Genomic DNA, 26371 nt, shown 5'->3' with positions numbered 1-26371 from the left:
GGAAAATTACTTCTTTCTCAAAAACTATGGCACTTCAGAGGGAGCCGTTTCTCACAATGTTTTATACCATCAACCTCTCCCCATCAACCTCTCACCAAGAAAGGTTTCATGCTAATAATTATTTTGAGTAATTACCAATAGTGTCCACTGCCTTTAAGAAAGTGGATAAGAACATATACATTACAATTATTACTATTATTATGATTATAAAACAATAATATTATTTACGCAGTGCACTGACCAATTTTTACATACAGGGGAAAACAATGCAGGATTTTGGGGTTTTTTTTAAGAAGAATGAGAGGTTTTACTTTGGACTGGAGGACAAATTGACTACAGTGAAAGCACTGCGTATAGCACAGCGTCCTGGACTGGTTCCTACATACCAATGCGAATTTGTGACGTCGAACTCACTTCACATTAATTTGTATTTGCAGGAAGTATGAACATAGTGTATATAAAAATCATTGCTTAAACTTAATCCATTTGAACAATTAAAGACACTGAATACCTTTGGTAATTGTCAAAGATCAGTCTTCTTGGTGTATCTCAACATATATGCACAAAATAACAAACCTGTGAAAATTTGAACTCAATTGGTCGTCGAAGTTGAGAGATAATAATGGTAGGAAAAAACACCCTTGTCACAAGAAGTTGTGTGCTTTCACATGCTTGATTCGAAATCAAAACTGGAATATTTTAGTGAAATTTTATTTATTTCTCGAAAACTATGTTACTTCAGAGGGAGTTGTTTCTCACAATATTTTAAACTATCAACAGCTCCCCATTTATCGTTAACAAGTAAGTTTTTATGCTAAAAATTTCTTTGAGTAACTACCAATAGTGTCCAGTGCCTTTAAAAGGAAAACACACACACAAAATATATAGTCAAGATCATTGGTCAAGTCTTTCTGTAACGTATTATAATTGAAATGGATTAATGAACCAAGAGGCTAAATTCTCACGGTGTTTAAATATTAGTTACCACTCATCAAAGTCAGATTTTGTTCTGACAATGTGCAACCCCCCCCCCCCCACCCCCAAATTCATCAAATTTTGATTCATATTTACAAAATGTACTACAAATTATTCATTCCCCTTTTTAGACAATAATTTAACACCATGATTTTGGTACTGATTGAGTTGCACGTAAAAGAAATAAAAATATTAAATAAAACTGCTGATATAAATTAAAAACAGAAAAACGCTGCAAACAGTTGACCAATCAAAAGAACAGTTGACCAATCAAAAGGACCTCTAATTTTTCCTGGGAAAGTGCTTTCACCAAAGACCAAAGACCCTTGGTAAATGAAAGGAGCTGTTGGCAAGAGCACAGTGTTTGCCAGATGGATGTCTGTGTGTCTTTTGAACACCCTATTGTATCTGTCATTTACATGTAAATATGTTTGGACACCCAGTTTTTCAATTTCCACCAAATTTGAACACAATTTACCAAATCCTGGAGAAAACCCTGTGCAATCGAGCAAGAGGTTCAAATCACAGAGCTGCTAAGTATTCATATTGACAATCTCATCAACCGCTGCTTGGCCACAGAGAAGTAGCTAAGCACAAGTAGTTATGCTTACCAGAATAGGTTTTCCAGCTAAAACACTAAGTAATATTTTTTTTGCTTTTAAGCAGAGCTATGAAACTGGGCCTTGGTTTACCAGCATACCGTATGTACAGTCGTATGTACATTGCATGTGACTGGGCCTCAACATAATTTGGCTTAGCAGATTAATTTCATCAGCACATTTGTCTGCAAAGCAGCTCTAAACAATTGGGCAATGGTTATACAAAATAAAGAAACTCAACTTCGCTCGAAAACCTACAGATTATTTTACGTCAGAAAGACATCGTGATCAACCAGGACTGGGGCCAAACCAAAAAGCAGCCAAACACAAAACAAAATGTGCTTACCGGAATAATATTACCACCTAAAATATCGTGTCTTGCAATGTCATCATTGACTGGTTTCCGACTTACTTTTGCTTACCAGAAAATAAACAATATTTTCCACTTAAAGGGAAGGTACACGTTTGGTATATTACTAAAAAAAAGTATTAACTTAAAAACTGACTTGGTAACGAGCAATGGAGAGCTGTTGATAGTATAAAACATTGTGGGGAACGACTCCCTCTGAAGAAACGTAGTTTTTGAGAAAGAGGTCATTTCTCACTAAATATTGAAAGACTTCTAGCTCAAAGTCTTTTATTCCCAGCTGAAAGCACACCAAATTCGTCCAACTTTCTCGCAACTTCGATGACTAATTGAGCCCAAATTTTCACAGGCTTGTTATTTTATGCTGATGATGGGATACAACAAGTGAGAACACCGGTCTTTGACAATTACCAAACGCGTATACTGTGCCTTTAAGAAGCTCTCTGAAATTTGGCCAATGATAAATATTAGATCAATATTACAATTTTGAAGTAATAACAATAAATATGTGTTGGCCATCAAATAAAAAATTAAAAAATAAAAATAAATATAGATAAATAAAAGTGTTATAGTGGGTGCAATTTACCAGGTTATCCTGTCTCCAGATTCCCTTTGTACACAAAGTTACATGGTGTGGTGTGTACACAAATCCATATGGTCCAAAATGAGGCTCGATTCTAGAACAGACTGGTGCCATTCGAGACTGTGCCGATACCAGGGAATATGGGTTGATGAGATAAGATGCCAGACATATAGTACGAATGGGAATGGATGTTCAAGCCATCAGCAACCATATGACGAATAGAATGGCCACCCACAGGAATACTTTGGAGAGAAACTGCTCGTCTGGATTTGGTGGAACTTGTGGACGATCTGGAAGAAAAAAATTCAAAAAAGAGCCAACAATAAGAAAAATGCAAAGTTTTATTAACAGGGATGTGATAGGTTGTTGAAAAAAAACTGAACTATGAGCACAAAGATTAAAGATTAGATTAAAATATTTTATTGTCATGATAAAAAAACATGAAATTTTTCTTCCCTGTGTAAAGGAGACTATACAATACATACAAGAAAGGCATAGCAAAAATAGACAACAAGAATAACAATTACAATTTACAGATATATACAAATATAGAGATAAAAATATGTGGGGAGCTTGTACCTGTTGTAAAAAGTACAACAAATGAGAGTGAACCAAATTGTCTCGACCATCTACTGTTAAAAAGCTGAACTGCACTGGGGAGAAAAGAATCCTTAAACCTGTTGGTCTTTAAGCATAGTTGACGGATCCTGCCTGAGTGGTTTTGGATAATGTGAGGGTGGCTGGGGTCGCAAATGATCTTATTGATTTAGGAATTGATACAATCATTCATAATCTCCCGCATGCCTTTAACGTCAGCTCCAATAATCCTGCTAGCTCGTTTAGTAATACGTTGGAGCTTCTTAGAGTTAAACTGGGAGAGGGAATTAAACCAACAGACACAACAAAAGCTTAAAATAGATTGAATTGTACTTTGATAAAAAAGCTTAAGAATATTTGTGTTTACGTTAAACGATTTCAATTTCCTTAAAAAGTAAAGCCGTTGATTAGATCTTTTATACACATGGGTAGTATTTGCATTCCAGTTTAGTTTGCTATCAATAAATGTACCCAAATAAAGCGTGAAAGCTTGCGAGTGCAAAGCCTGCTTTCATTCTTTTATCTTTGGTTATTGTCATAACCAGTATTCTCCCTTGGTGTATACCAACATATGCATAAAATAACAAATCTGTGAACATGTTGGTTAAATTGGGCATTGAAGTTGCAAGAGAATAGTGAAAGAAAAAAATCACCCTTGTTGCACAAACTTGTGTACTTTCAGATGCATTATAAAAGGCTTCAGTCTTTTATTATGTTAGTGAGAAATTACTTCCTTCTCAAAAAAAAAGTTACTTCAGAGGGAGCCGTCTCTCACAATAGTTTATACTATCAACAGCTCTCCATTGCTTGTTACCAAGTAAGTTTTTATGCTAACAATTATTTTGAGTAATTACCAATAGTGTCCAGAGCCTTTAAAACTTATTCTCACACCAGAGACAACTTACGAATATGTCCGGAGAATCTTCCCCCCTCTCCAAGATTGAATGTCGATGCAAAAAAGCCAAATGGAAATGCTCCGATACCGAACGACATCTGGAAGCCGCCATCACCGAAACCAAACCCTTGAAATGGCTGTAAAAAAAAAAGCAAATGACAAGAGGTAGTTAAAGGTTTTTGGTACTTTTTGTAATACACAATACACAATGTCTACAGGTTTACATTAAACTTACACAGTTTAGATTATGGCTGTTACTATAGCTATGAATTGCGTTCCGCGTGATAATCTTGCGCGCCCGACATGCGGAAGCCAGCTTGTTATAAACAGCTCCAGCTGGTCATTATCAAAGGTTTAAACACCCACATGTGACGCGCTCTCCATCACTAGGAGTAGAGAAACTGTTTGGGGTATTTATGGATGGAATTTAAATACAACCTACTAAATAGGATTTATTTTTATATTGTTCATGAAACCTTGCATCACAAGGCGGACGGCCGCTTCAAGGTGAGGGCTATTCCACACCAATTTTACACTTTACCAACTTTACCTATTAACCCAAATCTGCTAAACTGGCGTCCAGTTTACATTTCAAATATTTTCCTCAGTGCTCTACAGTCTTTGGTGCAGATGCTAGGCAGATGCTATGCAGGAGGCAACAGAGGTGATTGCCTCCATGCCCCCTGGTTATTGCCTTGGTGGTGCCCTTGAAATGCTCCAGTAAAAATTTACTAATTGGCTTGGTGCACCTGTCAGATGCAATTGTGTCCGTCATGCAATACTGTCGGCTCCGGACACTTTTGCATATATGCAATCGTGTCCGGGGCTATGCAAAAACCGTTCGGTGGACATGTACATGGCTGCACATTGTATGTGCACGCGTAAGCGAGCGTGCATGCACTGAATCTATAAAAAAATGGCTTGTAAAAAAATGGCGAACGTATTCCAGCGACCAAGGACGTTTAATTTACTGCAAGGACGGTTTTGCACGGACACAACTGCATATGAAATGTGTTCGGGCGGACACGATTGCATTATGCAGCAGCCTCCGGGCGAACACGATTGCATATGCAAAACTGCCCGGCAGACATTATTGCATATATGCAATAATGTCCTCCGGATAGTATGCATAGAGGACATAATTGCATGCGACACCCCTGTCCTTTCAAAAACAAAGCATAAAGGCCTGTACAATAGATCTATATATAGGTGGATTCTAAATTCAAACTTACTCCTTGTGTTTCTGGCTCTGGCCTCTCCCCTGGAGGTCTCTGTGGTATTTTTTCCCTGTTGGTAAAAAAAAAAAAAAAAAAGTATTTGTTTTATAGCGCACAACTGTATAGGGTATTCTTTATTCCTGATGCAACTCTTTATTAAATTGTTCCAGTACCTGCTACTTTAAGGATAAATATAGGATGTGAACTGCCTCTCGCTACCGGGCAATCTTGGTGGTCTAGTTGGTATGACACTGCTCTAGAATTACAAAGGTCGAGGGTTCAAATCCCACCCGAGTAATATGCCTCTGATTTTTTTTCACAGAGCTCAGGAAAGTACCGAGTATACAGTGAACACACGTCGGTGTATATGGGTTAAACCAAAATTAATAACATTGGTCTTATTTGACTATAGTAAGAATGTTAAAGGGACACGTTGCCTTGGATCGGAAGAGTTGGTCCATAAAAAGCATTTGTAACAGTTTGTTATAAAATGCAATGGTTAGAAAGATGTTGTAAATGTAGAATACAATAACCTACACAAATATGTGCCAAAATGCGTGTTTTTTCCTTTTACATCGTCGACTAACACGGTCGGCCATTTTTGGGAGTCAAATTTATGACTCCCATAAATGGCCGACCCTGTTAGTACGCACCTCTCATAGTTCTAGGAGTAGGGAAGGGGGGCATCCATTCTCACCTTGGGTCCTGCTGCTTCGAGCTACCTCTACCGTAGAGCGGTGTAACACTTTCTTTACTGATGCCTGCTTTACACACTGGACATGTTTGCCGGTTGGGCCTCGTTTCTAACCATTGGTATAGGCAAGGCCAACTACATAAACATATATAGACAAAACAAACAAATTAAAAAATACTTTGTGATAGGGGGCCTAGTTTCTGAATTGAATGAAAGTAGAATTTAAATAATCGTGCCAATTTCAGCTTTTTTTTAATGGCATAAATATGGTTAAAATTTGCAGTAATAAAAACTAATACTGCAATAGTAACAGCATTCAATTTTGAAATGAATTTAGAATTAGATTTTAACTAAACGAGTAGACTACTTTTTGATAAAACTATATTATTGGTGAATTGGCAAACTCTTTAAACAACAATGGTATACATATAATCATGTAATTTACCTACATGTAGGCCCAGTTCTGGGGCACTGTACTCCTTTTCTAGAAGTTTGTCATTATCGGTCGAAAATTACAAATTTTGAAGAAGAAAAAAAAGGAGTACATCCCCCCACTCATGCCAGTTACAGAGGGTTTATAATTTACCAAAACACTTTTAGTCTTTAATATTCCTGTCGGTTACGGCTTTCTTTAATTTTAAGAAAACAATATATATAAAGCCAGGCGTGGAAGTCCACGAATATCTTTGCCTCTGTTGTTCCTGGTCTTGACTTTGGTGCTAGCATTAGCGAGTATTCCCCAGAAAAGAGTATTGAATAAACGTCATATTGAATTGACTGAATTGAATTACTGTACTGTATTACAAACAAAAAATACTCACCAAAATAAATGACCGCATCGACTAACTACAGCATCCCTGGCCGTATCTAGACATATGTTGCATTCAAAGAGACTTTCCTGCGCCGATCCGTCCTTCTCGGCAGACTCTGAAGCCGACGTGCCCCCGCCGGTAGCACCAGCATTTTCACTGTCTTTACTACTTGGGCTATCGCCATTATTTTCAGTTCTACTCGTAACATTGGATCGTTGTTTTAGCGTGTCAGCGGTGGTGGCCGCTGCCGACGGGTCAGGCTCAACGACGGTAGCATTTTTCGAACCCGCTGCTGAGTTCACGTCGGGCATAATTTCGCCTAAAATACTCTACGGGTACAAAGGATTCAGTTCACTTATCTTATTTTTACTCGTTCTTGCTCTCCAAAGACACTTGCTTCTGTTGGGAAATGATGAAACGACGAGATCATATGACGGTACACAATCACAAAACGTATCGTTAAAAACAAACTACACACAAGGAGGGATTAGTCATCCGCCCATTTAGCATACTGTAGAAATTACACTATGGAACACAGGGAACCAGATCTGTATATCCCAAAGTACACGTACGTACAAAATTCCCCCCCCCCCGTATCCCCCGCCCTCAACACCTTATTGTGCAAGTTTTTGCTTCACTCCAAATTTGTTTTTTCCTTTTCCTCCAGTATTGATTAGGCAGATTTCAGAGGAAGCATTCTCTTGAAAACAATTTTTCTTGTAACTTTTCTAAATGTTTTTCAAATCCATTCATTTTGTTTAGAGTTAGACTTCGAGAAAGACTCTGCTAGAGGGTCAAAACGTCTTTTTTTCTGCATTTTATACCATAAGCTATAGGTCCTTTTTGCAGTTTGCAACAACAATAACTAATTCTTTTAATTAACTTAATTTTCTAATTTTACATTGTAAGAGTGTGTAAGCTTTCCGACCCTCAACATGCAAACTACGTCTGCCATAGTTTCCGTGTTCTTTTGCTGGTAGTCTGGGGCACAAGAAAGGTCACTCGCATCAGTTTAAATGTCTCATTTAGGGGTAATTTTTTTGTCCTATCACCATATACATTTCTCATCAAATATGTCTGACATCAATAACCACAATAACCAATAATATTGCCTCTGAATCACCCAGAAATTCCCCAACATACAGCAAAAGGATCTGCACACGTAAGGACCCATATTTCATACAGGTGCTTAAGCACAAAATCATGCTTAAGGTACCAGAATAAGGTTACCACTCAAAATAGCATGTTACCATGCGACTGTTACCCTAGGCCCAATTTCATAAAACCTGTAGGCACTAAACCTTGCTTAGCACAAACGATTTCTGTTCAGCAGTTACCATACAATTACCATTACTGCTACTGAACCTGGTTATTTCTTGCTCAGCCAAGAAATTTGCTGAGCAGAATTTTTTGCTAAACAGCTTTATGAAATTGGGCCTTGCTCATTTGTGCTAAAAGGAAATTGGTTATATAGTACTTTCAGTTAGCAATTCTATATTGGGCCCTGGCCTAGCTCTGGCTCAACTGCTATACTGGTATGCTATGTCTGGGCATGGGACCAATTCCATAAAGCCTGCAAGCAAAATAAACTGCCAAGCACAGAAAAATGTTGCTTAACAAAAACTGGTTACCAGCCAAATTTCCCTACAGTTTACTGTTGCAACAGCGCCCCAATAATTTGCTAAGCATTTTTTTCTGCTTAACAGCTTTAGGAAATTGGGCCCAGATCTGTCCAATATCTGGCGAACTCATTTCTTTGCTAGATCATGCATCTTGCCAAGTACCACTTAAAAAATGTTTGCAATTTCAAAAAAAAAAATTCCTGAACATTTCAGAAAAACATTTTAAAATCATCTTCATACTATAGGTTTTGTGATGTTGTTCAGAAACACAATGTTTTTGAAGATGCCTTAGATTTCAGCTTCAGAATTTTTTTTTCATGTTTTCTTCTAACACTTCCAAATACAATACACAAGTTCAGACTACACTACAATAAATATACACAATACAAGACATTTATTCAGTTATTATTTACAAATGTTTTTAATGCAAAATTTGTGGTTGTAAAGAAACATGAAAGAGCAAATCCAATAAATAATCCAGTAAAAAGACTGAATCACTAAATTATAATAATGAGAAACTTGTTTCAGGATCCATTTGAACTAAACTGAGTTCCTCAACATTTTCGTAAAGTTCTTCAATTGTCAACTCTAGAACATCTAGAGCATCTAGAATGTTACATTTTCCGGGGCACTTAAAGACATTGGACACTATTAGTAATTGTCAAAGACCAGTGTTCTCACTTGGTGTATCTCAACGAATGCATAAAATAACAAACCTGTGAACATTTGAGCTCAATCAGTAGTCGAAGTTGCGAGATAATAATGAAAGAAAAAACACCCTTGTCACACCAAGTTGTGTGCTTTTAGATGCTTGATTTTGAGACCTCAAATTCTAAATCTGAGGTCTCAAAATCAAATTCGTGTAAAATTACTTCTTTCTCAAAGCTACATGTATGTTACTTCAGAGGGAGCAGTTTTTCACAATGTTTTATACTATCAACCTCTCCCTATTACTCGTTACCAAGTAAGGTTTCATGCTTATAATTATTTTGAGTAATTACCAAAAGTGTCCACTGCCTCTAAGGGGTCTTAGTTGTACAGAACCCACCCCCAAATATTTTTGCTCTGGATCCGCCCTTGCAATGGTCTCTATCTCAATCAACTACTCTCTGAACTAGTGAAGTGTTCAGCATACAATAATAGTATACAAATATAACATAGCTTTAGGGTGAATAGTCAATATTAGCTCTCCGAGGTTGACAAACTAGCTCCCGAGGCAAAGCCGAGGGAACTACTTTGTCAATGAAATATGTTGTCAATAAAACATGTTTAGCGTCCCCTCCCCCTTCCATTTTAGAGGCACCGCCTCCCCTTTTGTTAACAATCTCAGACCCAAACAAATTATTTTGGAAAATAGCTCTGCCGGTTGTCTTTAAAAATAAGTTGGGCGGCTATTTTGAGAAGAAAAAAAAGAGAAGAAACAGGCCTCCATCCTTTTTTCAAAAAGGCAGGACACTATTAAAAAAAAATTGTTGCCCCAAAATCTCCAGCAGAGGTGCCCTCCGTAAAATAAAATCGGACGTTGCCCATCAACAACAAAAGAAATTCCTGGCCTGAAGTGTCTTTCATGGAGCGCCGTTTTTAGTGTCCAACTGCAACTGCGAGGTTCTTCGTTTCTTTCACCAATGAAGCAATGGCATCAGTCCTGCAAATTACACAATAAAACAAATTGAGTGATTACCGATTGAATACGTTCCCTTTAAAGGGTTTTGATACCTTTTGTAGATCAAGTTTTTGGCTATGACATGAATCCTTACTCTCAGTGAATGAATATGTATCTCTTTATAACTTACCAGTAGAAGTTTTAGCTTCATTAGTTTTTAAGTTTTTGAGGAAAAAAAATGAAAATCACAGAGCAATGTTTTTATAATAATAATATCGAAGTCTTATATAGCGCACGTATCTACCAAACAAGGTACTCAAGGCGCTGAGTATATACAAACTTTCAGAAATATAGGTAATTGCAGTGATGAATTCTGAGACCCAATTATTTAGCACCTTTTAAGGGTTTACAAGGTGCCACGGCGCATTAAGCAGCCACAACCAGGAACACCGGGGCAAACCCCTTCTCTTTTCGATAAGTGCACTGGGTTCTTTTACATGTGTTACACAACACATGGGACCAACGGCTTTACGTCCCATCCGAAGGACGAAGCAATGGTTAAGTGTCTTGCTTTAGGAGAGTCGCGTTAATACGTCGTACATGCTAAATTAACATTGGTTTACCCATTTCTCAAAAACTACAGCACCTCTGAAAGTAATATTTTAAGGGAAGCTTTCTATTATCGTTATCTTCAAACCGTGTAAGTTTAATGTAAATCTATGGACATTGTGTTTTGAGTGGTACAAAAAGTACCCAAACCCTAAAGGAAATTATGTCTAAGAAACATAAAAGCATGGAATAGTAGGCCTAAGACAAAGACAGTAACCAAACAGTCAACTTACTCTTCTTTAAGAAGTGTCTTAAGATGCCGGTTCTGTCCTTGACTCAGGGAGGGACTTGACACCTTCCGGTCAAACTCCTGGATCTTCTCCTTGCGATACTCGTCTTTGACTTTCACCTGAACAAATTAAACCAGACAGGCAGACTTTGTAGATAAAGTGTCTTAACAGTGTCAAGGTCTTCCAAACAACACACTTGGATCATGAAAGGAAAGGCAGGCCTGATACTTCACAGAGGCAACAGGGGCGATTGCCTCCATGTCCCCTGCTCTTGCCATGGTGCCCCTGAAATGCTACAGTAGAAATTTACAATTTACTCATATGGTGCCCTTTAACAAGGAGAAAATGCCTTGTTGCCCAAAAACGAAGCAAACGGGGCTGGAAAGGGTTTATATAAATTAAACTTTTAGTCTTCAAACCGTTCAATACTTCCCAGGAAGTTTGACAAGTCGAGGCGTGGAATTACACAGGGGCTATGGAGGTCTTTTCCTTCTAGTAAAGAAGATTAAAAACACAGCAGGGGCCGATTTTAAAAGATTTAAGATTAACTGTGTGTCACTCTTAATTGCTAAGCAAAGTGTGATGTTGCCGGGCAACCTCGGTAGTCTAGCTGCCGGGCAACCTCGGTAGTCTAGTTGGTAAGACACTGCTCTAGAGTTGCAAGGGTCGTGGGTTCGAATCCCACCCGAGTAACATGCCTGTGATATTTTTACACAGGACTCGGGAAAGTACTGAGTATACAGTGCTAACACACATCGGTGTATGGGTAAAAACCAAAATTAATATTCTTTATCCCCAATGCAAATTTAACATCTATTATATCGTTGCGGTACCCGCTGCCAAAACATAGGATTCGAACTGCCTCTAGCTGCCGGGCAACCTCGGTAGTCTAGTTGGTAAGAGACTGCTTTAGAATTGCAAGGGTCGTGGGTAAAAACCAAAATTAATATTCTTTATCCCCGATGCAAATTTAACATCTATTATAAAGTGTGATGTCACAAACGGTGGTACCGACAACTCAAAAAGATGAGTCTTTTTGCTTTGTGAAATCAACCCCAGGCACAACTTGTCCAGTGGTTAGACTGCAGGACTTGCAATCAAGCTAACCACTGCTTCCACAATAACTGGAATAAATACTGTCGTCTAGTTACTGAATCACAATTTCTTGATTTGTGAAATTCCTAACCATAGACATTAAACCAATGATTGTATGAGAGCAATAGGATGTTGCCGGCATGGCATTTACATCCCCTTGTGGGAGTTTGCCAAGTTCCCTTGGCGGGAATATCATCTACACTGTCTTGAGCAAAGCTCACCTGTTGCAAGGTGTTCTGCAGTTGTTCTATCTTATCTTGCATCTCGTTCATCTCTCTTTGCAGACTCTGCTCTGCCTCGGACAATACTGGAAGCTGACCATGCATTGTATGAAGGACACTGACGACCCTGGGTTATCAGAACGCCAGTCAAACAACAAAAGCAAAAGTCAGACAAAAACAGCAATGGACAGTGCTTAATTTCACGGCTCTGCTTTACCGCAAAATTTTACGATCACCATTCTCAGCAAGCGTCAAATTCCTGGCTAGCTTTGTAAGTGAAGTTTGCCTAGTAACAGGGAGTACGACGTACAACACCCACAAGCAAAACTTCCCTACTAACCCATGAAGTACGCTTGACGTAAGCGCATAATTCCCTGCTTCTGTAAGCGCCGATTCTTTGCCTACGGTAAGCAGAGCTATGAAATTTGGCCCTGGTCAGTTTTCCTCATCCCTAAATCATGGGATATCACCTAACATCGTAAGGCCACTTCAAGGCGAGGGCTACACTGATTTGGGCTGTCGAAGTAAATCAACTCTCACCAGGGGCATGTTGCCGCCTACTCCTGGGGCTAATACAGGGTTACCCCCTTCACAGTCAGTAAGGATGTAGGCTTGGGTATAATCCAGTGGGAGCATTTGTCTTGCACATCCCTGTAGGGCTTATGATAAGTTCGCCTGTCTGAAGCCAAAATTTATTTGGGTCGTCCTAAAGTCACCTCCCAATCAATTTGGTTTTGGCACAACTCTGGCGCGCCTGTCTAAAATGGGTGTAAGTCAGTCAGTCAGTCGTTGTCTTTCTGTCTTTCTGTCTGCACCATCTCACCTCTTCATGAGTTCTTTCTGTTTTTCTACTACATCATTGTGGCGATTGGCGATCTCCTCTGCTTTCCCTTTGATCTCTACCTTCAGTCTGGCACTCTCTGCCAAGTCCGACTGCTGTTGCTCTTTCTGCTGCTGTAGTATCTTCACTCTGGTTATCGCAAACGAGAATATTGAAAGAAATCTCATATGGAATAACTCTTAAAACACTTGTAACGATAACCCTTTAGAGATCTTTAATTTCTGTATAATCATCACAAAACGTCCAGACATTGCTAATATTTGTTTTGTTTAATAACATTTTGTTTGATGAGGTTTTTTACTTACCGTTTTTCAATCTCATCCCTGGCGAGGTCTTGTTTAATGATGTACTCTTCCCTAAGCACCCTGGTGGCGCTCTGGACCAGTTCAAAGCTTTCCTTGAGACTCAGGCTAGTCTTGGAGCTGCCTCTGTGCAAAAACAATTTTAAAAAAGCCCTTGAATATTAATTACAATAATAATAATGGCTTGTTACATAGCGTGTGCTTTTATATAACTGTTTAGCAGCAAACTCTGCTTAGCAGAAGAAATGAGTGGGGTACCAGTCACTACAATAGAAACTTGTTTTATGTTTTTTTTTCCTGATAACCTATTTTTGCTAAGCAAGAGTTTTTTGTGCTTTAGCAAGTTTGTGTGTGCTTACATGCTTCATGAAATCTGGCCAAGGTGAATTGGGTCAATAAAAAAAGGGGCATTACAAAATGTAATGATGATTGGAAACAGTCTGGAAGACGACACAGAAAATGTGGCTTCTGACAGATACAAAGAATTCAATGTCACGCACAAGACCTAACTTAAGTTCTTTTCTAGTGAATATGAGCAGTTACTGTTCGAAACGTAGAAATCACACCGGTTCTTTTCAGAGCCAACACTCCTCCCAAACAAGATATTGTTCACATGGTTGTACTCGCAAGTTTACTATTCATAGTTTTGGGGGGATTTATTTTGTACAAACTTAAGTGAGAAAACTTGGTGCCAAAATTGCCTCTTTCAAGAAAATCTCTGAAGGCCAAGGGAGGTTGATGACAAATCCTGGAATCAGGAAAAATTCTCATGTTTTGTTTTTGTTTGAACTTCAGTTAGAAAACGTAATTCCTTACTTGAGGATCGGATGTGAAACGTCCCTCTGCAGAATCTTGCGGATGTGATGCTGGAATGGCTCTGCCCCGGACTGTCTCGGCAGAGACGACACTTCTTGTGAATACTTCTCAGATACTAGAAGAGGGGCTGGGGGCATGTCTAGGTTTCTGCATGTTGGAGGGAAACATCTATTATACCATGGTAACATTATTATTCCTCTTCTCAAAGTTCTGTTGTCATCTTCAAACATTATTGTGGCGAAGTAGGCATACTTTAATAAGCAGACGAACAGTTGTTCAAATAAAAAAACAATTCTTCACTGTTCCTTGAACCTGGGGCTGTTTTGTACAAAGCACTGGAAATCGACCAATGGTGGGAGTGATCACAGTAATGTACACCGGTGTACAAAACTCATGTTAAGTTCCGCGCTCTGCGCTATGTGTAGTGCGCGTTTTTAGCCATGCGTAACATGCGTCTTTGTATCACATCACGTGATTGATTCTCGACTAATAAACCTTCACAAATTGTTACTGTGGTATACCAATAACAAGACAGCTTACCTAAGCGGGGTAACAATACAGTCATTGTTGACTGTCTGGCAAAGCAAGGCTTGGCCAAGCAGTTGATCGTCCACTACAGTCAGGCCAAGGATCGGAGCAGCTTGGCTGAGGAGGTGGAAGGCAAAACATTAGTGTGTTTATTAATCTTTACATAACTCCTGCATTACTGCATAATAATGATAATATAGGCTTCTTATATAGCGCGCTTATCCGTAGCTCAGTGCGATCAAGGCCCTTAAAGGCAGTGGACACTATTGGTAATTACACAGAATAATTATTATCATAAAACCATTACGAGTAATGGGGAGAGGTTGATAGTATAAAACATTGTGAGAAAAAGCTCCCTCTGAAGTAACATGCGTAGCGTCAGCCACAGCCATATTTTGATGATAAACAATGGAAAAGTGCACGCGTGTACACACTACACACGACTCTCAGCTAATGGTAGCCTTTTACGAGTGCACGTTTCATCAATGATGGCGGTCAATGACGTCATGTGCAATCCATCTAATAACTGCACCCTGACTTACCATGTTTCAGATGGCTTGGTACATATCATATGTGCTACTCTACATGGCTGGTCTTGATTAATCACATCCATCACTGTGCCTTCCTCATTGTTGTCGTTGTCTAAAATATAATAATAAAAATAATAATAAATAATAATAAAGACGTGTAATGTACACATATCCACCATGCTGGGTGTTCAATGCGCAGTAAAAAAAACACACACAAAAAAACAAAAGAAAACAGACACAACAAAATTATTCCTTGAAAAACCTGTGACATAAGATAAGTTTTGAGAAGAGATTTCAATTTTGTTGTACGCAGACAAGATCTAAGATTGAGAGGTAGATAGTTCCAGATGCGTGGCGCAGCTGAAGAAAAAGACATGTCACCCCAGGAGTGTCGAGATATGAGGACATTAAGATTTAAGGGCTATGAAATTGGGCCCAGTTGACACCTTTTTAGACAAAAGTCCTACTTTGTCCTTGCGTGTGATCATAAATGCGTCGCAGGCAAGCCCATCTGTTACCAACGCAAGATTATGGTCACTTCTGACTCCAAAGGTGGCATACATTTATGCACAAACTTACCCCCCGAAAAACGCTCATGATTTCTTTTCATCAAAGACATTTCTTATTGCAAAAAAATACTTAAAGAGACCTTGAGTCTTCACAAATAAATGTGTCAGTGGCAAGTCCAAAGATTCACTTTATCACTCAGATATTTTTTTTTTTTTTAAATTAAAATCTAGCTCACATTGGGTTCTTTTCAAAGGCACTGGACACTATTGGTAATTACTCAAAATAATTGTTAGCATAAAAACTTACTTGGTAACAAGCAAAGGAGAGCTGTAGATAGTGTAAAACATTGTGAGAAACCGCTCCCTCTGAAGTAAGTAGTTACACTAGTTTCCACTAAAATATTTGAATTTGATTTCAAGACCTCAGAGTTAGATTTTGATGTCCAGAAATCAAGCATCTGAAAGCACACAACTTTGTGTGACAAGGGTGTTTTTTCTTCCATTATTATCTCCTAACTTTGAAGACCAATTGAGTTCAAATTTGTACATGTTTGTTATTTTGTGCCTACGTTGAGATACACCAAGGGAAAAGACTGGTCTTTGACAATTACCTTTAATCATTAGAGCGAACTGTTTTAAGTGGACATGGCTTATAATGGGTTGACAATGCGCTTTAATACCAAGCAGTTGCTGGATAAAGGTACAACTTGAAAACATACTTTTGTACACAATGCTGAATGAATGTATAATTTATTTTTGAAAAAGGTAAATTTCAAAATCTACATAAAAAGCCACTAGCTAGGGGGTCTCACGTCTCATTTTTTTCTAAGAGGAATGGCATTTTCTGACTCACCAGAGGAACAGTACCGCTCAAGTTTCTGCAACCATGACAATGTGACACCGTGTACACCAGCACTGTGTGAGCAGTAGTATTTGCACAGGACTGATGGATCTACAGGGAAAATCAGATAAATATCTGTCGTTTAGAGGTACAACTTCAGGGAAGAATGGCATTAATTTCATTTCATTTCATTCGTCCTGGTTGTGAAGCAGCAGTAAGGTAGTAGTCTCGGTCGATGTTCTACTTTTCCGCCCAGGTAGTAGTTAAAAAGCAGGACAATTCTTTTCAGAACTGAAAAGTCTTTCGAGTTCTGAAAATCTACTCCAGTGTAGTATAGAATATAAAGCAAGACAGTTCTCTAAAGAACAAAATTTACCTGGCATTAGATACGCACATAAAAGCAACTATAAATACAAATATTAATACACATATGGTGTTAGCGCATAATCTATTTCTATACGCACATACACACAACCCACGCACACCAGACAGATTTTTTCACAAAGTTGATGAAAAAATATGTTGAAACCTCAAATTTTTAAATGTCAAAATGTCTATAACTGTATTTTTTTAAACGTTTTTAATAAAAGGGCATTTATGAACGGGAATGAAAAAGTAGTGACTCATTCTTAAACAGCCGTTTAAAACCTTGCAGGGTCGTGGCTGTGCAATAAAGGGCCTCGACTATCTCACGGCCATGACCCTGCCGGTTTTAAACAGGCGTTTAAGACCTCGTCACTACCCTTTTATTCCCTTAATAATAATAATAATAATATCCTGAGAAAAACCCTCGAGATCTAAGGCTACGGGAAACAGCCCTCCTCAAGGAAAATGTTATCTTTCTTTTTGCAAGATGAAATAATAATAATAGTAATAAAACCCAATATGCTTACCTCGGTGGAGAAGGATTGGGTAAGCAACTTCTTCAACACACTCCTCTGACAATACTGGGGTGAGAAAGAGCTCCACGCTCTCATAAACATACAGACTTGAATCCGTCTTGCTCCGGACACTCGCCAGGTCTGAAATGGATCCTGAGACTGCGGACTAAAACAAGTATAAGAAAAGTAAACAATAATATACACATATTGACTGGCATAATTCGGTAACTAGTGCACGTCTTTTCCCAAGAGGGCCTGCGAGTGACCAGAAGAGGGACCTATTTCCCTCAGCTGTGGTTTTATAACACACCTCGGTCTTAAATGTGAAATAAGAAAAGAAATTTGGAAAAGAAAGGAAGGTTTTTAGTTGCTGTTTCAGTTCACGTCAAGAGAGGGCGCTGTAACCAGGCACTATTTTAAAAGACTAATGCCCGGCCGGCACTATTCTCGCAACACACGAACGCCTAATCACTAGACTATATTAGTTCACCCCACGTGACCGTGTTTCAGCCAACCAGATTACACAACAAGCAAGAGGTGTGTTATAATTTGTTTTATTTTTGCATTTTAATTATTTGAAGAGCCAAATGGCCAACTGCAAAAAGAATACAATGTAATTAAATTTTCTGCTTGACAATTTATTGGTTTTTAACCACTCAAAGTTAGGGTTGGTTTGGGGTTGGAAGTTTTTTTTCATTGTGTAAACAATATTCTCAAAACAAACCAAAACTCCTACGGGTGTTCCGAAAACTAATTTTGGAAATTCCGAGTCAATGTGATTATTACTTCCTAAGTACAGGATTGGAATAAAGGCACAAAATGATTAACGTCAATTTGCAAGCTCAAACTACTATTTCCATTTGATTTGAAAAAACTATCACTTATGACAACATGGCATTTGAAGACCTCCAAAATCACAGTAGGTTATCTAAAGGGACACAACCAGTTTGTGAATGATTTGTGGAAACTCCTTTTTTGTGTCGTACAAAGAGTATCAAAACCCTTTCAGGGTTCGAAATTAAGTGTATTTTCACGGTAGTCAACAGGGGTAGTAACTCAGAATTTTAAGTATCCCTAATGAGATTTTGGTAGCCCTAAAAAAACACATATTGACTTGAGTCACAGCACAAATTGGTCACCGAAAGTATTTCATTTTACAATACCATCAGCCATGTCAGCACAGTTCATTATTGTTTGTTATGTTGATTTTTGCATTATTTTTCCACTAGCCCGCCGTGCTATCAAACTGAAAAAAATACGTAGTCCGGCTGTAAATCTGGTAGTCCCGGGCTAGCTGGCTAGTGGTAATTTCGACCCCTGCCGTAATACAAATTGGTGCAAGGGTAAAAACCAAATTATAAGAAGATTAAAATCTCACATCATTGTCGTCATCGTCGTCATCATCATCCCCACCATCTAGCACCACACAGTGGTGCAGGATACCACTGGACGTGGCGACTACCAGTACCACTGGACTGGAGTGAAGGCACAATAAGCTACAGGCATCAAGTCCATAGTTGTCCTCAGCTGGGGGATGCATGGTCAGGGGCCCTTGCAGATTGGTGTGCAGATAGCTGGATGGGAAGAACATGAATAAAGGGGGGAAACAATTAGTGTCTTAGCCAGTGGATGCATGGTCAGGGGCCCCTTTCAGATTGGTGCATAATTTACCTAGAAAGGAGGCACATGAGTAAAAACTAAGGAGAAAATGAATAAAAGGGAGAAACATTGAAAGTTCTTCATTAGTATCTCAGCTAGCAAATCCATGGTCAGGGGCCTTTTCAATTTAGAGCATAATTACTGAGAAAGGAAGAACATGAATAAAGATGCAAACATTCAAAGTGCAATGACGAAAGCCAGCAGATGCATGGTAAGGGGCCCTTGCAAATTAGGCCTTAACTACTAGGAAAGGAGGAGCATGAATAAAGATGGAAACATTCAAAGTGCAATTGATGAATTCAGCTTACCCTGGTTCGGACAGACTAGTTTGGAGTAAGAAAACGTCTCCGTTACCCTTCAAGATGTAGATGGGGTAGACCAACGGGCCACACCCTGAGGGTCTCTCTACAATGGATCAAAAAGACAAGACAGCCAGAAAATATTAATAGTATATAAATCATAAATGTTTATGAGTGCAAAGGTGTGAGTCTTTTCATAAGTTGAAAGATGGAATGTTCTTTACAACGAGGCAGAGCTGAGCATCTTTCAAGGAATGAAAATATTCTCACTATTGCACAAATGAAAAACATTAATTGTGTGAGGCAAATGATCGGAGGTTGTAACAAATGTGATGCGATCAAGTAAAATTAGATCCAGATAATTTTTTACTTGTTAATACATTTGAAAAAAAGCGTAATCTATCCTTTAATACTGTTATAGCCCCTCGTTGATACCTCCTTTGGTTCAAAATTTGTAAAAGTAGAAACACCAAGAAATAAGAGAAAATAAACCCTGAGTAAAGAGTTTTAAAGTCAAGTTATTTATTGAAAATACATCGGTACATTTTATTTCAATACTAATTTTCAATAAAAATAATGTGTACTTGGGCGTTTGAATTAGAAAAAGGATTAAAGGAACACGTTGCCTTGGATCGGACGAGTTGGTAAAAACAAAAGCGTTTTTAACCGTTTTTTATATAATGCATATGGTTGAAAAGATGTTTTAAAAGTAGCATACAATGATCCACACAAGTTTGCCTCGAAATTGCGTGGTTTTCCTTCTACTGTGCGAACTATCACCGTCGGCCATTTATGGGAGTCAAAATTTTGACCCCCATAAATGGCCGACGTGTTAGTCGACGAGGTAAAAGGAAAACCACGCAATTTCGAGGCATGTTTGTGTGGATCATTGTATTCTACTTTTACAACATCTTTCTACCCATATGCATTTTATAAAAAACGGTTACAAACGTTTTTCAAAGACCAACTCGACCGATCCAAGGCAACGTGTTCCTTTAATGTTGGCATGTATTGGCTTGTTACTCCATACTGGTATTTCCGACAAACGACTTGTTTTAGCTTGATCGCATCACAATTACATTTCTAAATAAAGCGTTGACTCATTACCTAGGGCACGTCTTGAATCTTCTGTTGCCGGTCCAAAGTCAAACGCCACGGCAACGTCGCCGAGTGCTACCTCAAACGTTGAGCGATTGGCCAAGAGGGAGTAGCTAGTGGAGTACTCCCCTAATCTGTGGCATTGGATTGGCTTCTGTGGGGAGTTGATGTCGTAAATCCTGATCAGAAAATAAGAAATCTTTTATAAAATCAAGCTTTATAGATTCCAATGGTGTTAAACTATCATGTTTAGTTAAAGGATTGGAAAGAATCAAAAACATCATTAAAAATTAAAAATAAACCGCACTTCTAAAGCGCACAGTATCTGACAACAATTTTCATTCAAGTGTGCCGGTTCGCAAAGATACAAATCCAGGGGTCGATTTCACAAAGAGTTAGGATTAGGACTAGTTCTAGGAGATATTCAAAACTTAAGGCTGGTCCTAAGTTAGGCCGTGTCCGAATTGGCGACTTTGGCTACAGCTACGGCTAGATCAGCGCGTCTGTCAGTGTTGAAGAATAGCAGACGCGCGCGCCCTAGCCGAAGCTGTAGCCGAAGTCGCCAATTCGGACATGGCCTCAGGACCAGTAACGCATCCTAACCGGAGATAAGACTAGTGTTTACTCTTTGTGAAATCCACCCCAGGATTATAAAATGCCTGTTTGAAGAGATGAGCCTTGAGTTGTCGTTTGAAGATTGAAGGATTATTCTGTGTTTTTAATAAATTCGGTAATGAATTCCAAAGAGGAGGAGTCCGATAGCTAGAGACAGTTCGTACCTTAGAGTGTTATCTGATGTGAGGAGTACAACGTGTAAATCTGAGTTACTCCCTGGGTGCCATGCTGCCTGCAGTAACCTGATAGAACCACTGGACATGAAGAACCTCTCAGCTAACACCATCGTCCTGAAAGAAAAATACAAGTGAAGTGCAATAAATTAATATAACAAGCCTGCAGATAACCAAGAAGCCAAAAATAGTCACCATCTAAAGGCGATCCAGGCAATAAAAATAACAAAGGCACAAAAGGGTACAAGGACAAAAACGTCATAAAAATTAAAAAAAAAAGCACATCAAATACCATATCAAATATGTATAAAATCTATAGCAAATTCATTAAAATTCCCAAAAAGTGCTCGGCAGCAAATTTTGAATAAGAAATGAGTTAACCAGAAAATACCTCGCTCCTTTAAGCGTGAAGCATGGGGACAACATCAGTTATAGATGGATTGGATTGCAATGCACGTCATCTTTGATGAATTGTGCACACGTGAAGAACTATCATTGGCTTAGAGTCAATCATGCACTTTTCCATTGTTTTCCATAAAAGATGGCAGTCAATGACGCCTTTTGCTATCCATATTGTCAGACACCAGTATTCAGACTTTGTGTGACCCAACAAATGACCTGTGATGATTAAGCTCAATAGGTAATCGGAGTCATGTAACGAGTAGTCGGGACAAAAAAATGGTGCTCTACCAACTAAGCCAACTAGCCGTAATGTTGGCGGTATTCCAATAGAGGATGTGAATTTGGTGAATAACAAACACTTTGGCAGCAAAAGAGACATTCTTGCTGTAACTTACTATCCCTAAAAAAATTGAAACGTGAATGAATTGCTCTTAATAGACCTTTATCATGCTGCCTCCATCTTGGTCATGTTCCTTGTATTAAATAACATTAATGGCTGTTAATCATTTTGCAATAAGGAACCAGACTATTTTATTCTTCCAGCCTCCATTTGGTAACATTGATATCAATGGGTGCGTTCGTCTAGCTCCCCTGGGTCGACCCCGGTGCGTGGCATTTTTTTTTACCAGGACGAACGAGGGTAATTATCTGCACACACTCGTCCTGGGACAAAAAAAACGCCACACACAGGGGTCGAACCAGGGAAGCTAAACGAACGCACCCAATGGGAGAAATTCAAAATGGCTGCACCGTGAAAAAGAACTGTATTTGAGACTGCTTGGACACTTGTTGCCGGTAAATTGCCTCCCTTGATATGACCCTTGCCAACGTTGTGCACACCCTTTTTTAAAGTCCCTTACCTGCAGTTAATTGTCTCCTTCCCATTCTCATACTGGCCAAACTTTCCATAGCGTCTCGGTAAATGCATGACCGATGCCCCCTGAGGTCCCCATAACAGGACATGCTGCCCGGTCAGACTCAGGGTGATGTGCTCAACGTTGAATCTCGGTGCGTTCGTGCACAGCAATATCTGGTCAATAATAAACAATTTGGAGAGTATAAAATAACAGATAAAATATCATTTTGAAGCAAGGTTATTTATTTTTCCTCTAAACTATGTTTTTTTTAACTAAAAGCCATCTCTTCTAATCAGCTACTTCTCCTTCTGTTTATTTTCTTTAATTAGTTCCTAGATGTTAGCTTTGTAAGGGTTCCTGCGCCAAGAGTGTTACCTGTGACAGACATGGCCAATATAAGTTTCCTATATTACTATTATTATTATTATTATTTATTGACTTGAATTTATTAAATTAAATTATTTAATAACAAGAGCATACATAACTATTGCTTATTTATTTAAAAAATTCATGATTGTAACTTCATATTTATTTTTTATTTTTGAAGAGGCCAGACATTGCCAAGCTTAGGCTTCTTGTCTGCGACCTCCCCATATACTATTACTAAGTAGTTTTCCCTATTATTTTGGAAAATAAACCTGAAAACCTGAAACCTAAATATTAATTGATTGCAGGGCGGAGAAATTTGGGGGAGAAATCCACAAGACTGAAGGGAGGTAACTACAGATAACACTAATAGGTAACTACAGAAAAGTTTCCGTATGGCGCCACCACTTTTTCATTCAATATGAAATAATATATCTAATTTACAATGAGATATCCCTTTTTGTAAAAATTTGTGAGAAAGTGGTGGCGCCATACGGAAAATTATCCGTAATTACAGGTAACTATGGCTTTTTACTAACTCTTGCAGGTGAGAGCCTCTCCGGAAGGCTCATCCAGCCCAAGCCTTTGTGAAAGACTCTACAGACAGTTGAAACGTCAGGGCGAAAATGAAACATTCTGGCCGTCACTTTGTGAACTTACGTTACTTTATATCACTCAAATTTTTACACACGTGACTCTGTCAGGGGCCAACTTTGTGAGGGGGTAACTTTGTAAGTGAGGGGTAGACTTTACAAGGGTATGACTTTGTAGTAGGCGTCTTTGCTGGGGGGTGGGGGGTGCGAGTTGACTGGCATTCGAGTGGTTATCTTCTTGCTAACAATACTAGATTGTTGTGTTAATCTTGACCCTCAAAATTTCCACATTTTCATTCCTATGAAATAATTTAGTAACTAAATGAAATTCTTATTTTATTTACTTTGTTTGTATCAGATATTCCTTTTGGTAAAAATAATGAGTGAGCAAGTGGTGGAGAGATACGGAAATCTTTTGCTAGATTAATAAGACTATGGTTCAGTATCACCCTTAAAATAAAAACAAAGAAGAGTATGCTTATCTTTAATTAATTATTAAATAAATTTATTTCTTTAATTTTTAATCAGTTATTTTGCATAAATTCACATTAATTATTGAAATTTAATATTTAAAAATAAATAGTTTTAATTGATTTATAACATCGGCCCATAACAGTAATCATAACATCTACTATATATCCCAGCGATTCACCAAGTAAAGTCCACGACACCAATTTGACCATTACTTGTGAATGAAAACATTTTTTACAAGAATTATATCGCAACTGGTCAATGGGCAAAAGACGAACCTGCAGCGTGCTTCGCGGACGTGATGCGTCGTCTGCGTGGAGTAAATCTTTCAGATTTGTTGTTAAAAGTCGGCTCTGCTCCCTATCCCATGCGAACAAGATTCCTTCCCGAACAACCAACAGCTCCTCTGGGTCACTCCTGAGTGTGACATGCTTGCTAGTTTCTCTCAATCTGTCGAAAATTGGGTGAGAATTCAAACATTTCCGCCACGAAATTCGTTCGTCTGTTCCATCTTCAAAGGCGGCCATTTTGAGTAGGAAACAACTCAAGCAGCACACGAGAGGGCGGTATCACACCGACAACAGAGCCGAAGTTTTCCAACAAAACGAGTGCCGGCCATCGCCAGCCTAAATCCCCTAAATCACTTTTAATGTGAAAGAGTCCCTCTCTTTGGAGCACCCCCACCGCCTAACTGAGGTTTACATTCCTAGAAATTGTTTGTGTAATAGTTGGCGGACGCCCAATTCCACTGGAGGAAGCTTAAAGGCACTGGACACCTTTTGGGAACTGCAAAGACCAGTCTTCTCACTTGGTGTATCCATGTGTCTCAACATAATTTATGCACAAAATAATAAACCTGTGAAAATTTGAGCACAATTGGTCGTCTAAGTTGCGGGATAAAAAGGAAGAAATAAAAAACCTTGTCTTGTCATACGAAGTGGTGTGCTTTCAGATGCTTGATTTCAGGACCTCAAAATCTAATTCTCAGGTCTGAAATCAAATTCGTGGAAAATTACTTCTTTCTCAAAAACTACGTTATTTTAGAGGGAGTCGTTTCTCACAATGTTTTATACTATCAACAGCTCTCCATTGCTTGTTACCAAATAATTTGTTATGCTAACAATTATATTGAGTAGTTACCAATAGTGTCCGCTGCCTTTAAGAAACAGACCGTGCCAAAAAACTGACCGCCACACGGATGTTATAAAAACATTAGTATAATATTGTTAGGCCTACATCGCAAAAAAAATCAAAAGAACAATACAAATTCTGATATTTAAGACAAACATCTAATCTTATTCAATTTAGAATACGTTTCAAACGATTTGAACAATACTGAAATTTAATGTTACAACTAATAATCAAAACAGTTTTTAAGTTAAATTGACTTTTGAAAACATTTTAAAAGTAATAAATTAACGATTTATAGGACAATAGTTTCGTCGCAAAGGATGGAATTAAAAGATTATTGTTTTTTAAAAGTATAATATGCAATCATTCTTGTTACAGGCTATGGATTTCTGTTTTACAAGGCTCCTTCGAAACCATGGCTGAGGATATGGCTCCGGACTATTATATATCTGCTAGTGTTGAAGCCCTTATAGCAGGAGTACACGCCTTTACTGACGGATCTTAAGCCAGAGCCCGAGCCCAAACCATAGTTTCGAAAGAGCAAAAGACAATACTGAAAGACAAAACAATCAGACTAAAAGAAATTTACGTGGTACCGTTAATACTGTTATTACGCGGTTGTAGTTGAAAGGGAATGTATACATTTTGGGTAATCGCCTTTTAAGACACTGTACACTATTGGTAATATTGTCAAAGACCAGTCTTCTCACTTGGTGTATCTCAACATATGCATCAAATAACAAACCTGTGAAAATTTGCGCTCAAGATGTTTGATTTCGAGACCTCAAATTCTAAATATGAGGTCTCGAAATCAAAATCGTGGGAAATTACTTCTTTCTCGAAAAACTACTCCACTTCAGAAGGAGCCGTTTCTCACAATGTTTTATAATACCAACCTCTCCCCATTACTCGTTACCAAGTAAGGTTTTATGCTAATAAATATTTTGAGTAATTATCAATAGTGTCCACTGCCTTTAAACAAATGGAAATCAACTTGTAAAGTAAAACATCTACCGAAATTAAATTAAACTTTAAAATCATTACTTCCAAGTAATGTGGTCATAATGGGGGAAAAAATGCTGGTTTTTCCCTTAAAATTTGTGGCAGAAACGTTTCTCCAGATTGTGTATTCCACTTGCGAAGTATTCTTCCTGCGTGGGCATAAACCCTCCTGATTTACGGCGGGAAAAAAACACGACAATTTTTGAAATGAAATTTCTACATGTAAGTTTTATTATACATCCGCAACTACGATGAAAAGAATCAAACGGTTTAAACAAATTATAATTTCCACTTAGCAGCGATGTAGTCCTACCCGTTTTACATAACTGCGCATTCTA

The 26371-nt window shown here is 38.4% G+C and overlaps 2 protein-coding genes across 2 annotated transcripts; both read right to left on the bottom strand.

The window, feature by feature from the left end:
* Positions 1-925: 925 nt before the first annotated feature.
* Positions 926-7204, bottom strand: LOC139938792 (E3 ubiquitin-protein ligase RNF185-like). Its single transcript, XM_071934424.1, has 5 exons — positions 6749-7204; positions 5931-6062; positions 5249-5303; positions 4027-4153; positions 926-2814 (listed from the first exon to the last, which is right to left on the bottom strand). Exons 1-5 carry the CDS (start codon positions 7048-7050, stop codon positions 2717-2719), a joined length of 714 nt encoding a protein of 237 aa, XP_071790525.1. The 5' UTR covers positions 7051-7204; the 3' UTR covers positions 926-2716.
* A 2632-nt stretch (positions 7205-9836) lies between these two features.
* On the bottom strand, positions 9837-24427 carry LOC139939069 (nucleoporin 88-like). The gene is made up of 16 exons (XM_071934786.1): positions 24179-24427; positions 22474-22643; positions 21203-21328; positions 20433-20602; positions 19335-19431; positions 18746-18941; positions 17380-17533; positions 16499-16597; positions 15149-15248; positions 14619-14723; positions 14079-14225; positions 13266-13388; positions 12943-13089; positions 12120-12246; positions 10807-10922; positions 9837-10006 (listed from the first exon to the last, which is right to left on the bottom strand). The coding sequence occupies exons 1-16, from the start codon at positions 24425-24427 to the stop codon at positions 9943-9945; spliced, it is 2190 nt and encodes a 729-aa protein (XP_071790887.1). The 3' UTR covers positions 9837-9942.
* Positions 24428-26371: the final 1944 nt, after the last annotated feature.

Source organism: Asterias amurensis, chromosome 6 (assembly GCF_032118995.1).
Source record: "Asterias amurensis chromosome 6, ASM3211899v1".
Taxonomy (NCBI): Eukaryota; Metazoa; Echinodermata; class Asteroidea; order Forcipulatida; family Asteriidae; genus Asterias; species Asterias amurensis.
The sequence above is the reverse complement of the archived record's forward strand: the minus strand, read 5'-3'. Positions and strand labels throughout refer to the sequence as shown.